This window comes from Apteryx mantelli, chromosome 2 (assembly GCF_036417845.1).
Source record: "Apteryx mantelli isolate bAptMan1 chromosome 2, bAptMan1.hap1, whole genome shotgun sequence".
Classification (NCBI taxonomy): Eukaryota; Metazoa; Chordata; class Aves; order Apterygiformes; family Apterygidae; genus Apteryx; species Apteryx mantelli.
Window position 1 is genome coordinate 98,969,301 of NC_089979.1, and position 11,903 is coordinate 98,981,203.

At 40.1% G+C, this 11,903-nt stretch overlaps 1 protein-coding gene across 1 annotated transcript in view; it reads right to left on the reverse strand.

Moving 5' to 3' along the window:
- Positions 1-11,318, reverse strand: part of LOC106492872 (sodium-dependent neutral amino acid transporter B(0)AT3-like) — a 31,984-nt gene extending 20,666 nt beyond the window's left edge. Inside the window, exons 1-2 of the mRNA XM_013952791.1 lie at positions 11,156-11,318; positions 805-945 (exon numbers count right to left, since the gene is read on the reverse strand). Coding sequence (XP_013808245.1) covers positions 805-945; positions 11,156-11,318 — 304 coding nt within the window. The remainder of the gene's footprint in view (positions 1-804; positions 946-11,155) is intronic.
- Between the last annotated feature and the right edge of the window lie 585 nt (positions 11,319-11,903).

Genomic DNA, 11,903 nt, shown 5'->3' on the forward strand with positions numbered 1-11,903 from the left:
GGAGGCACCACCCTGCTGCCAGGTATTTTTTCCTGGCTGCCCTCTTGCCCTCAGATAGCTCCTCACCCACTACCTCTCCTCCCATGCACATCCACAGGCCTGCCTCGAAAGGGGTAGAGCTGGTCATTCAGCCCTCCAGAAGCCAGTTGCTCCCATTGACTCTGCAGCCTAGCAATGTCTGCAGGACACAAGGCTTTGCCTGAAGGGGTGTGTGCTTTCAGTATTAAAAAAAAGTGTCAGTACAGCACTGCACACCAGTCCGATGCACACTATCATGTTAATAGTCTCCCTTCACTAGCCCCAGTGCACTTCTTGCTCCTGGAGAGGAGTTTGTCCAGGTGCTGTAGCTCTTCGAGTTTAGGAAGCCCAAGTGCTGGGCTCCTGCTCCTGATTGTCTGTACTTCTGTCCCCCTTCCAGTCCCAGCTGCTCCTGGAGGGACAAGACTGGCTTCTGAATGGGCTCTGAAGATGTTGCACAAGCTCCAAGATATGGTGGGAATGGGGTAGTGTGGGCTCAACACAGCTTGTGGTGGGTCAGCCCCACATGCCCATGCTGATTCACCGCACAGACAGCGAAAGCACCTAACTTGCCACTTCAGACACCACTGGGGCATGGTGGGCTCCTCAGCATTGCAGAAGCCAGCCTAATTCACTTAACTTGCTGGTTCATTTAACAATCATCTAGTGAGTTTTTACTGCATTACAGGAGTGATAATTTTAATTATTAGGCACAGCTCTGTAGGAAGTGAGGGCTAAGTGAGAGCTCAGCCGTACTTCTTTCAGTCAGGACCCTGGGAGACCCACCGACTCCTCCAAGGTAAGGCGAGATGGTATTCCAGGCACCAATGCTGCCTTTCCTCAGGTGCTGTCCTAGGGCAAGTTCGAGATGTAACAGTGGGATTCCTTCGAAGATAAGAGCAATGAAGTACGGGATCAGGAATGCTCCTGAAAACATAATTAAGTGCAATTGAGCCACATGATTATCTACATCTTGCTTAAATTACTGTTATCTCCTCTACGTTATGACTGTAACAAAGTCCTCATAAGATGTATTGAGAGGGGGAGGTCCAGGGCTATTCTGATACCATCTGTTACAGGTAGTTTTGTTAGTGAAGATGCATGAGGAAGGACTCAGATCCTTCTTCTCAGGCATTGTTACAGTTCATTAACACAAAAACTCTGAATAGCCTTACAATTTACTCCATTTTCCCTTTCTGGAAACTCTCAAATTTAAAAAGTGTAATAGTCCTTGTGAATTATTATAATTCTAAAAGTGCAGATGTCATGCTGTTGTAACCTTTTTTTACAATGTCTTTTCTATCATGTGTGGGTCAGACCAAAGTGTCAGGGTTGCCATTTCTCACTGGAAAGGCAGGTTTTTGCATTGGAGACCCCCCAAGAGACCAGACTACTTTGTTACATGAAGCTTTGCTCAGAGCGCAGAACCTGAAAAACTGAAAGTAAGACTAAAGTTGTTCTGTGGGTTGTAGAAGTGATGAAACCTGATTTCCCCTAGATTTGTATCCTTTACTCTTCACATCTTCCCTCTGTCTCTCATGGCTGCCCTGCTGGACCAGAGACAGCCTGTGCTGTTGGGTGCCTGGATATAATATATATATATATATGTGCCTCCTAATAACTAATGATACAACATCCAGCTCTGTGACCCTTCATGTGGTCTCTGTGATATAGTCAATTAATCTGGCACCTCATTTCACCTTTGCTTCCCAGTCTCATGTCTGACCCTGCCCAGCTCTGCTCTTCTTAAAGCTCTGGAAACTTCTTCCTGTCTGCCCTCCCTCCAGGCTAGGAGGAAGAGCAGTTTCACCATCACAGCAACCCGATTTCTGAGAGAGCAGAGAGCAATTTAGCTTCACATTCACGCTTAGGCCTGGAGAAGAAGGTGGGGGAATTAGCCAGCAATCCTGGCCTCCTTTCCTGGAATTGTTCAGGTGTTTTGCAACCACTGACTTCTAAAGCTAGGCATATAACTTGAATTACTTTGGGCAGAGACCTGTTGCTAAGCATTGTGATAATTATATAGGACACCCAGACCAGGTGTGTGGTTGTTTTCTCTTTTAATAATTTAGCCCTTAATAAAGAAGTGGGGAAAAACAACAACAGTAAAGCTCTTTTCAATGAAAGACTGTTGTTCTTCATTTGCTAAAGGCTGAAATAAATGTCTTTCCTTATGATCTGGTTTCTTAAGATGTTTTTTAACCCCTAAGAAACAGATTTAAAAATGGAGTCTCACACTTAATTTCCAATATATTAAATCCATAATTTTGATTCTTGGACCCTCTCCTCAGTAGTCCCGTTACTTGGAGGAAGTTCCTAAGTAGCAGCTATAAAAGCTCCCTAAAGAAATAGATTTACAGAGGAAGTTAAGGACCACAGTAGTTTTTAAAGCATTTTACCACCTGACGAAATCCAGTCTGGAGCTAGGTACCAAAGGCCCTGTGTAAATATTGAGGGGAGGGTGGAGGACACATGCCTGCCCCTTGCACCAAAGCTCCGTGACCGCTCAACATGCTCCATCTTGCACCCCATCCTTCAGACCTGGTGAGCTATGAATAACTGTGATATCCTCTGCCATGGCACAACTGTGGGAGCCCACCCATGCTCCTGACAGTCCAAGAGCTGGGACTGTCTCCTGGGAAGCGCAAAATATTCATGCATGTAACTGGAGCACCATTATGCAGAGTACAATACAGTATCCTGCAGTCAGATGCAAACTTATTCTGCCTGCCTGGACACAAACCAGCTCTGAATTGGTAGCTGTTTAATTGCAATCCATGCAATGGATTAATCCATGTAAACCATTCCACAAGGGACATGTACTGGCTTATGGCTTTAATGTGTATAAATAGCTTCCAGATTGGCTGGTGTCCAGTTAGTTTGCCATGGGCAGAAAAACACCGTATCTCACTGGAAATAACTGTGTAGTAATTACTGCAAACTGCTCTTCGTTATCTCTCTCTCCTTTTCTGTTTGCTAGCTGAACTGTTTGACAGCGGAGCATGTTTGCATATGCTGTCGATAAAAGCCTGTTTACTTTGTGCTGGTGTGTATGCATCCCAGGTCATATTTGCAACACAACAACACATAATGTCACATTTGAAAAAAATCCTAGTTTTCATGAGAACGTTGTGAAAAATAAATGACCTACAAATTTGAAAGGATGGCAGAAGATATGGCTAAGAAGAAAGAGCTAATAGAGCTAATCTTTCTAGAATCTAGGTCAAATAAGTGGCTGGTAGTGTGAAAAGATGCTTTTAGTTATTAATTCGTTTGTTTGTTTTATGGCATTTTCAGGCAAATGAAAGAGGAAAAGCAAAGACAGTCTGCTCAAACACTTGAAACTTATTCTTTTCCAGAACAAAACCCCTTCCCCATAGAAAGAGAAAGGATACTGGAAAGATATCAGATACCTAATGGTGAGTAGGAACTCATCAGCACAATAAAATCAAGGGCTCTGTTTGATAGATAGGAAGGATGTTCCAAAAGATAGAATTTAAATAAAGTTTTTGAAATTTAAGTTTAGAAAAGCAAGAAAAAATACAAGAAGCAGAAGGAAGAAGCTTGCTGGTACCTAAAGTAGAGTATTTATCATAAAACAGAGCTCAGACATAGGTACAATGAAATATATCAGTAAATGTAAGTAGTGTAGCAGAGGTACAGCAGAAACTCAGTGTATTTGACTTCCATGAGGCACAGGAAAAGAGCAGTCTAGCAGAAACAATCATGAAATTGCAGGAAGCAAATTATTTTATATCTACATGCTCCCCAATGAAAGGGGAAAAAAATGACATAAGAAGCAAGACCCAGCAGAGCCTCCAAAGCAGCAGTTTAGCTGCAGTACAGTACCTTATGTTTTCCTCTCAGAAACTGAACAAGGAAAATGATAATGATCAAGCATGTGCTACTGCCTTAAAAAGCCTAAAGAAATGCCTATTAAAACCAAAAGTATCACCAGGGCACAATTTAATTGCATTCTTGAGACAAAATAGAAAAAGTTTGGTCTACAGCATTCCTTCTGTCAGAAACAGTCCCAAATGCATAAAGCATCCATTCTGCAAAGCAGAGGCATGCTTTGTTAAAGGAAGGTCAGGAAAAAATGTCAAAAATCTAACAGCTAAAAGTTCTCTTGGCAGGAGGTTCTGCACAAGGATATCACAAAGCAGAGGAACAATTCCAGTCATGCAAAGGCACAGCAAGCATACAAGAGCACTGCAAAACCAACTACCAGTATTGGGCATATTGCTATACTTGTTCCATTAACAGTAAAGTGTGAAGTGATAAAGAACACCAGCACATATCACAATCAGTGTTATTGCTAACTTGGAAGAACTGTTAGTGTGGGATAGCTCTACAGTCATTGCAATAGAAAAAAAAAAAAACGTGAACTGTCGATATACCTAAGTTTTTTTAAACATGACCCCAACAATGCCTTGGGGACATCAGCCTTTTCACTTCAGATTAAACCACTCAGGTGCTTTCTGCAACAAGTATTGCCAGCATACTCAATATTGCTGTGTACAGGCAAATCAGGCAGGTCAAAAAAGCAGCCACTTCACCATATTCAGCCCTCTGGTAAACAATACTTGAAGAGCATGATCTTTGTTATATCCTCTACACATGACAATAAAGAAGAAAAGTGCATGAACTGCTAGGCAAGCTGTTGAGAGTTGCTGATGATTATATGGCAGCACCAGAAAGCAGAATGACAAAAAGGCTAAGGAAGAAGTGCAATCTAACGCTGAATCAGAGCAACCAGCAAAGCAGAACGAAACAGCCAAATTGGTTTTGTCACATCTCAGAAAGTGAAGGCAGTAGACCTGAGTAGTGGAAATGATAAAGCAGTTTAAAGTGCCAGACAAGTGCGCTGCTAATCAGGATGAACCAAGACCAGCAGAAATTGTTGAGCCTCAGTGAGAAACAAAGAAAAAACCCAACCGCTTTGCTTGATGTCTGGGTACCAATGAAGACTTCCAAAATAGCAAAGAAAAACTTAGAGGAATTGATCCACGTGCCCAGCGTTGGAATTCTTACCAGTGCCTGCAGGTCAGCTAATAGAAGAACAGTAACTTAAAATCTGAGGACTGCAGCTGCCCTGATGTTGAAAGCAGAGTATCGTATTGAAAAGGAGAGCGAAGGGTAAACCAAATGCCACCACAAAAAGTCCTTGCAGCCACTGAGCAGAGAGAAGAGACGAAGCACTTAGAGGCAACATAGGTGCTATCAGGAGATGGCTGTACCTACAAGTGTGAGAATTCACACTCACTCCAGATGCCAGAGGAAGATTTAAGAGTGAGAAATTCAAACAGTGCAAAAAACTGAGTGCAAGGATGGCTAAATTCCTAAGCTATAGCTAAGGACTAGGAAGAGAGGGAAATTATAGACAAGAAGAGTCTCGAAAGAACTAGGTACAGATTGGGAGAAGAAGAAATGAGAGCCAATCATTTCTCCTAAAGCCTGATCAAAGGGAAGTGGAAGCCTTTTGTAAGGGAGACCTCCCTTGTGCTCCCTAGCAAAAATTTCTTCCCCCTGATGAGGGTTGTTCATCATTGACAGTCAGAAAGTCTGACAGGGTTGCCTTCTTAAGCATGAGCTACATCTCTGTTTGCTAAGTGGGAGGAAAGAAACATGACAACATGAATATTAGAAATGTAAGAAGTAGAAGCAAGTGAGTGTGTCTATGTTAGTGTTTGTGCTCAGATCAGGACTGGTCTTTTGAAGCGAGTCTCAGTTGTCACCAATTACTGCACTTTAGTTCTCATCATAGCGTGCAATGGGACCTCAAGCACCAAACTCCCTTCAGGTGACATTAAACTGAAAGTGTGCATAATCACTCCAGCCACAAAAAGGACATTCAGTCAGACCAGGGGCCAGACTAGAGTTAGTCTGAAATTAAAAGAAAAAAATCCTAAACTGTGTACAGCATGGATGTCAGGTCCTAAGCACCAACTATTTCACTCTGCAGATCTGTTCTTCTTGACTCAGACTGCTTGCTAACAGAGATGCAGCCCAAGAGACTCCTTTAACTTCTGGTGATTTCACAATTCTTCACAATAATGATTTGTTCCATTTATTGAACCCAGTAACCCTTTTTTTTTGCATCCTGGTCAATACCTTACTGAACAGCTAATGCATTTGGTTTTGATTCTCTCATAATTTTCCTTGTTGTAACATAATTCTTTGTTCTGTCAAAGAATGAACTGTTCTGCTCTTCCCAATATACCTTTTTTTTACAATATTTTCTAGGTATACATGTCATTTCTCTCAGATTTTATTTTCCTTCTGAGAAGACAATTAGCTAGGCAACTGCTAAGTTGTAGTTCAAATTCTAGCATGAGGTTAGGTATGCCTACATTACAAACATTCGTAAACCATTGCCTGGGAAGTTAATAGGAGCTCTCCCTGTTTAGCAGGATTCTAATGCTTATATGTCTTTTCGTAGAATAAAATTCTATTTTCTATTAAAGGTATTTTTCATTCATCCTGTAGGATCAGGTGCTATATGCATAATTTTTATGACCCATGTGTTAGGCAAGCATATCTATACTAACGATAATCAGAGGTACAACATTGCAGTAAGTTCCAGCTAGAATAATTAGTTTTTTTGAAGTATACTCGTATGTACGTGTATATATACATACGTATGTATATATACGTATATACATATATACGTATGTATATATGTATATAATTTATTTGAATCTCAGTTTTAAGTATAATGTATACTAAGCCCTTTAGAAACTTCTTTTACAGTTCCAGTTGCCTGGGAACTTTGCTGTTTGTCTCCACTTACTGTGACAAACAACCTTCATATCCATTAGTCATGCAAAGTAAATAACTAACTTCACTCAGGCAATAAATCCAAATAATCAGTAACAACAGCAGGTGATAAATGTCAGCAAAACTGATATTATATTAGACCCAAGTTACTGAGTAACACTAATGTGCGATGAATAAGGTTCAGAGGTCTGATGAGAAGCAGCTGACATGAAACAAATACACAAGCACTTAGTTTTGTCTCTTGTTGTTTAAAAGATTTAGAAATGAGGAAAAATACATTGCCTAACTCTGAAACTGTTGTAAAATTGTGGTCCACACTTCAGAAGCTATTCTGCCTTAGAGTACGTCTATGTCATTTTCACACAAGGTTTTGTTGCACTCCTGGCTATGGCTCAGGCACTGAGTCACACTGCTTCCCAGGGCTCCTGGTTAACCACAATGCATGTGGTCTATCCCTTGTTCATGTCCTCAGGTGCACACAGGCAGGATTTATGCTCCAGTACCCCTGCACCTCTATTGGGATTTTGCATCTGAGTTGTTTGTTTTCAGAAATGCAACCCCAAATCACATCACTGCCTGAAATTAGCAGAGAAAGAATACAACCACATTATATACCTGGGTAAACCGAATAGCTTTGTCTTCTTAGTAGTATTCATGACTCACTCAAATTCTTCTAACACCTGCTTTCCAGGATAAATATTCACAAAACCCAAAGAATTTTGTCAGTACTTTGTTATACAGTCCATCATGCTGTTGAGTTCTCTGAACCCTTTGTTAAAATGTGGTGACCATTGGCCATAGATCAGTATGTTGACCTTTATTCACTACTCTCTTGTGCAACTCTTTGCAGCACTGCAAGTAGCTATAAAGCACTACTGAGTCTACTGACTGTTTTATACCATTTTTCACTGGTAAAATTACTACTCAAGGTGCAAAACAATGACTCAACCTTTGTCCTCATAGCATTTCCCAATGTTTAATATCTTTAAAACAACTCTAAAACCTATCTGCTTTGTCCCTGGCAGTTGCTGTGGGATGTCTCAGTGATTCAGCTCCAGGCTGGATCAGTGTACTCCATCTAGGCAGAAGATTTCCACCTGCCAAGGCAAGCCTGCCTGGCTGGCTGTGAACATCTCACACGTTATGCACGATACACGAGCAAACAGACTATCTGAGCACTGTGCTGTCCATAAGGAAGGTCAGCTCTGGTCTCTTTGCACTCAGACTCACACTCTTGTGGTGGTGGTAGAGGTTTTTTGGGCAAGGATGCAGGGGATCCCTGGAGGGAGGGATAGAGGGGTCAGATCAAACCCCAGCAGGAGGAGAATATTGCTGTCCTTGTCAGTGAAGCTGGGATCTGAAAAGGTTGGAAAACAGCTGGCCAAGACTAGTCCCCTGCCTCCAGCACTGAGAAGTGACCCATGGTGCTTCATGGGAAGGTATAAGAACCTTTTAACAGGCCATAGACCAATGTTTCATTTTAATCCTTAATAGAGATTTGTGCAAATCCTAAAGCACAACGTTCTGGGAATCTTCCACAGCTTGTGACTCCAGAAGTACCTCTGTGCAATGAGACTGACAGAGGACCTGCTCACAGAGGACCTTGTGTTAGTTATTAATTATGTTACATTATGTTAATTATATTATGCTGCTTGTTAATTATACTGAATGTTCCCATGCTCCAAGATAGGAAGAAGAGTATGGTTTCTGTTTTATTTCTATCCTTCTTTTTTTTTCATAACTTTTGTACCCCTTCTTATTCTTCTCATTCATTTCATTCTCTTTCCTTATGAATTTCTGTGTGTCCCTAAATAATTGATGGGGACATATGAATGTGCCAGACTGAATACACTGTAGCTTGGACAAGTAGAAAATGTTGGACCACAGGAGCAAGTTGAGTAGAAAAGCTGTGATCATTCCAACTGAGCTGAGTGTCTGAAATCAAACACAAAAAGAAATCTGTGACTTCACTCAGTTTGACAATAGCTATTTGTGAGGGCTGGCCAGTAACAGGCACAGCATGCCACTGTTTTGTGTGGTGTCGTTATAGTATTTTCCATAGTTCTCACCAACTTATGCATTCTTTAGCTCAGTTTAAGTTTTGAACTTCCTGTAGAGCTGCCGAGATTTCTTTCCTGGCTTGATGTAGTTAAGATAGATACCTAGACAGTGTAGAATATATGTTTTTGTCTCCAATATATGTAGCTTTGCCTGATCTGATTGAACCATACACATATAATTGTATTGTCCACTGACTGAGCTGAATATGTTCCCCCAGAAGTTCCTTATAGACCCCTTGGTATTCCCCTTTGTATCACTCCCTGTTGCTTTGCTCCCTTCAGTTCATTCAAAAATGTGCTAGCACAGGATTTAGCATGGCACCACGCAGCTTTCCTTTGGCTTGCATTCAACAAAGGTAATTTCATCAGTCTTCCTTGCCTAGAGCTGAGTGAGCAATAGGTCTGTACTTTGTTTTACCATCAGTAATTGTTTAGAGCAGGATCAAAAAGCACTTAGGCACCTAAAGTGGAATAAAACTGGAATTCAGTTCTCCAAAAACGAAATCCTGAAAACTCTGTATAAGTGCTGGCTGTTCCTGAGAGATGCTATGGTTTACGGCTTTGGCTTTGACATTAAATTTCTCCAGGCACCCAAGGTTGCACCTCTGGGCATGCTGGGCTCCATTCAGTTGCCTAAATTTAGGCGTTGAAGGCCATTTGAGATGCTCTAGGTTATTTGTCTGACCTTCAGCTCCTGCTCCAGGACACCTTTCTTGCAGGCCCCATGCCATTTATGCTATGTGGACATCTCTCTAAAGGCATTTATCCTATCTCATGGATGCATATATCATTAAATAAAGTGACAGGCTTTTTCCAGCCATTCCAATGGGCAAATGCAAAGAAAAAGAGTGTATGCAGCTATGAGTTTCTAACTACCTGGTTATGGCACTCATCTGAGAGAGTTTCACAAGGTTTCACATCTTGCTGCAAAAAAAGGTGTAAAACATGAAGTCTTCTTGGAGCAATCTGACCTGTTGCTTCTTCTCCTTTCTTATTTGAATTTGTCTACTTGTAGCTTCCAGCTGTAATATGTTTACTGTTAAAGTGCTCCTTACAATCAAAATCATTTCCATTTTCTCGTTTACAGTCTATGATAAATGTATGCTTTAATTTTCAATTTCCTGAGCTAAATGGATTGAATTCTCAGGTCTTTCCTTGTACCATAAGTTTTCCATACCTTGAGTAATTCTTGTGCTCTTCTGTTTTTTTTTCTAATTTTTCAACTTGATTTTGAAAGGTGGGCACAGAAGTGGTCTTACTAATGGTGCAATGCCTCCATCTATTTCCTATTCCTCTGCTTATATACGCCAGGATTCTTTTTGTCATGCAACCTGTTGCATTTAATTCGGTCAGTCGCTCGCTAGACTCCGTGCGTGGCTACTTCTTTCTAAAATGCCCCCACCTGTTAAAGACAATCTATTCTTGGTTCCTTGGTTGTAGTTCATCCAGTAACACAGACAGCTTGGTAGAACAGTCTTGGATTTAACCAAGTTTCCTGTCATTTGTGTTTTATTTGAATTTTATACTTCTCCAGTTAATTGAAAAATAATGAATCATATGGAGCCAAAACAGTTTGCTGCATCATCCTGCTTTAGACAGTTTATCATGGCAGATCTCAAAAGCTACTGTAAATGGTGACCTATCAGTTAATCTTTTCTGATCCATTTACATTTGCCAAGTTGCTTCTAAAGCAATTTTTTGCCAGAATATTTTATGGTACTAAGTGAATGGCTTAGGCAGTTGTCAGCATCACCTTGCATTTTCCTGTTTATGTTATATCAGCTAGGCTGATATCTTCACAGTCATAGTAAGGTATGGTTTAGTTTTGTTCAGTGACAGTTCTAGATTATGGGGTAACTTCTAAAAGCATCAGAGAAAGGAGAGAAATGACCTTTCCACTTTCCTAAAAGGAGATTCAGCTTTCTTTTATTTGGGAAACTGCTTCACTGAGTCCTTGCCAAGACTTCTCCCTTTTCCTTAAGCTAATAAGCTGTAAGTTCAGTTCCCTTCTCCCATCAGAACTGCAATAGTGCTGTAAGAACTTTAACACTGGTTTTGCTGCAACTTATCATCCATTTGGTCTTATTTCCTAAGCAAAAGTATCATTTTAAAATAAAATATATTCATAAAGGAAAAGCTGATCTATCTATCTGGTGAAAAAGTTTTTGCAAAACATTTATAAGAATTTGAAAGTCAAAAAATAATGTGATCTAAATGTGCAACTTCCATACCCACCATAAATTAGTATAGTTATAATTGTCTTTTAATATTTTGGCAAAGTCCCATTTCAATCTTACCGCCTCCATGTATCTGACACAAGTATGGAAATCGCCACACGTTCCCCAAACCGACAGCAAATCCGATGCAGCTTAAAATGTACTGGAACTTATTGTCCCACTTTGGTCTGCCATCTTCTTTAAGACTTTCAGGTGGCACATCAACTGATAAATCTTTTGACATGCTTATGAAATATCCTTGGCTCTCTAGCCCCTTTCTTTGTAAATGGGGAGATATGTATGATTCACAACCTGTGTCTCCTACAGGTTTTATTCAAGGTGACTAAAGGATTCAGGAGAAAGAGGTGGAGCTTTCTTTTGATGTTATGCAAAGGAATGTGTCATTGTAAAAGCTGTAGTTTGAAGACAAAACCAGGAATTATTATTATATGGACAAAGTTACCACTCTTGACTTTTTGCAATTCTTTCTATAGTTAGAGAACTTGGGAATATGTTGTTAATCGGTAACTCAGGATCAAACAGATTTTTATTTTCTGTTTTCTTTATGTTCTCAGATACTTTCAAAGATGTGTGCTATGGGTAGTAATAATAATAATAATAATAATAATAATAATAATAATAAAAACCCTTTACAGCAATCAGACTTGATAAAAATGTAAAATGTTTTTTTTTAAAAAAGAAAAATCTGTGAATAAAGGAAGTGTTCCCATTTCCTTTGTTACTTAGTTAATAGAGTTAAATGATTGAAGACATCTTCTGTACATTCATAAAGTAAAAAAATGCAATAAAAATTAATATTAATCAGATA